This window comes from Arabidopsis lyrata (assembly GCF_000004255.2).
Source record: "Arabidopsis lyrata subsp. lyrata unplaced genomic scaffold ARALYscaffold_4, whole genome shotgun sequence".
Classification (NCBI taxonomy): domain Eukaryota; kingdom Viridiplantae; phylum Streptophyta; class Magnoliopsida; order Brassicales; family Brassicaceae; genus Arabidopsis; species Arabidopsis lyrata.
Genome location: NW_003302552.1, coordinates 565,941 through 568,663, shown reverse-complemented (window position 1 = coordinate 568,663; position 2,723 = coordinate 565,941). Strand labels below are relative to the sequence as shown.

General features: G+C 32.1%; 1 protein-coding gene across 1 annotated transcript; it reads left to right on the top strand.

The window, feature by feature from the left end:
• The first annotated feature begins 226 nt into the window (after positions 1 to 226).
• LOC9316471 (probable WRKY transcription factor 59) lies at positions 227 to 2,458 on the top strand. The gene is made up of 3 exons (XM_002880358.2): positions 227 to 603; positions 703 to 861; positions 2,039 to 2,458. The coding sequence occupies exons 1-3, from the start codon at positions 377 to 379 to the stop codon at positions 2,259 to 2,261; spliced, it is 609 nt and encodes a 202-aa protein (XP_002880404.1). The 5' UTR covers positions 227 to 376; the 3' UTR covers positions 2,262 to 2,458.
• Positions 2,459 to 2,723: the final 265 nt, after the last annotated feature.

The window sequence follows — 2,723 nt, the reverse complement described above, 5'->3', positions numbered from 1 at the left end:
TCGAGGATTTGATTGGACAACACTTCAAATTTTTCTATAAAACCTTAAAGATGTGAAAAACTAAAATTTCCCACTTTTATGGGTACTTTTATTTTTAACTTAAATAAATGACAATAATAAAGAAAAATCACTTGTCGCTATAGCAGTTCTATTGGAGAAGCTTCGTTGAATCTACGCACGAAAGTAGCCATGAAAGTTATTTTATTACTTATTTAAAAGCAAATAGACTTTTATTTTATTTTATTAATTATATCACTATTTTTTCTTAGATTTTGCAGTATAAATAAACAGTATTACTCTAACAATATCTCTCTGCCTCTTAGCTTCAACCGCCGGAAACACTAAACAACCTTCTTGGAAAAAAGAAAAATTTAAAATGAATTACCCTTCAAACCCTAACCCTAGTTCCACAGATTTCACTGAATTTTTCAAGTTCGATGATTTTGACGATACTTTTCACATGATCATGGAAGAAATCGGCCGTGAGGACCACCAATCTTCGTCACCGACTTTGAGTTGGACTTCATCGGAAAAGTTAGTGGCCGCAGAAATCACAAGCCCGCTTCAAATAAACCAAGCTACCTCACCTATGAGCCTTGAAATGTAAGTCAACTTTTTATATCATACATCTTAGCATAAAGTTAGTTGTTGATGAATGTTATTATAACTGTTATATTTATCAAAACTGATGATTTTATATAGAGGTGACAAAGATGAGACCAAAAAGAGGAAGAGACACAAAGACGATCCGATTCTTCACGTGTTCAAAACGAAATCAGTTGATCAAAAAGTTGCTTTAGATGATGGATATAAATGGAGGAAGTACGGCAAGAAGCCGATAACGGGTAGTCCATTTCCAAGGTAAATCATTAATTCTAACTTCGTAGAGGACGTATAATACTTTTATTCGTTTATCATATACTTGGATATTTAAGTTTTATTCAGCAGCTTAGATTATTGTAGTTGCATATGCTATATAGGTTGTGTTGATTTGAGTATTGCAATGAATGTTTCCACTTGATGAATTTAGAAAGAATAAATCTCTTAAAGCGTAGAATAGTTAAATGTCAAATGGACAACTTGAGACAACTAATATATAGTCGAGGCTGTCAAGTTTTACAAGTTAACTACCCCTCTTTTTGCATTAAGCTAATCGGTTACGGTTAGTTAAAAGGCAGACAAAACTTTGTTCATCGGTTTAGTTAGGACTAAGATATATAAAACTAAATTTTAGAACATGATATATAATTAATATTCAAATTAATTCATTGCAGCACTCATATATATAGTTAATAATTTCACCTTTTAAAATTAGAGTTAGTTTCTGCCTACAAAATCCTATTACATAAATATGAGATTTGTTTTTGACAATCACTAAATTATATAAGAAGAGCACTCCTTTCTGAGTTTCGACTAATAAGTTGAACATGATTGTTGTTCAAAAAAATAATAAAAAGTTGAACATGATTTTCTATATTAAAACCCAATTCACTCAAACTTTAAATGTGTAGGTAGGTAGTGTATAATATATAAACTAATTAGTGTTCCCTCTTTGGAGGATAGATGTTTCTTGTCCAAATTCACTATCACCAAAACTATATACTGTATACACACATATATATGTCTTGGTTTTTGTTAGTGTTACTTATATTTCCATGTGGAACATGTGTCCTAAATACATAATAAGTAGAAGCCAGAAAGCATACCATCTATTGAATACTATTAACTAATTGTAAGTCAGGAATCAACTGGGATATTTTAACTTTTAATTTTTTTGTCTATATATGTCCACTTCCCACAAGTTGTAGTATAAGCTTATAACAATTAACACTTGATAATATCATAATTTAGTTATTTGTTGTATATTACCTTTGATTTCAAGTAGATACATAAACGACGATACTGTTTTTGTTATGCTAACAATTATTGGACCACGCTATCTACATATATTATATAATCAAACTGTTACATTAAATCTTGTAGAATCTCTTAATTAGAGTTTTACTAAACTATTGGTGCTCATCGTTATTTGAAACAGGCATTATCACAAGTGTTCGAACCCAGATTGCAACGTGAAGAAGAAGATCGAGAGAGATACCAACAATCCAGATTACGTATTGACAACGTACGAAGGAAGACATAACCACCCAAGCCCTTCTGTGGTTTATTGTGACTCAGACGACTTTGATCTTACCTCTCTCAACAATTGGTCCTTTCAGACGACAAATACGTATAGTTTCTCTCATTCGGCTCCGTACTGATCATTTACGAACTTGTGTATATAGATGTATATAGTGTATATGATCACCATCATAATCACGCATTACATGTAACCACATATACCTTGTTGGGTCGGTTTTGTAATGTATTGAAGTGGTGGAGGGTGTAATGGAAGTCGATCATCTTGTGTGTAAGGTATGATAGTAATTTTCTAATAATATAGTAACTAATTTGTATATGGGATTATGGGCCACTTTCATTACTACAAAAAACATAATAATTTCTAGGGCTATATTAATATCTATGCCCAGAGGATGAGAATATTAAGTTTCTATGCATGAAGATCAGGTAATTAAACCTCTCTCTTCCCCGACATAAATTATGACGAAAAAGCCCCTACAAAACCGAAAAAACGAAAACAGTTATAGCGTAGGTGCAGCAGCATTAAATGCTGAGGATATCTTGGAACATATCGCCGGCCGGCATTGGAAACATAAAGATAC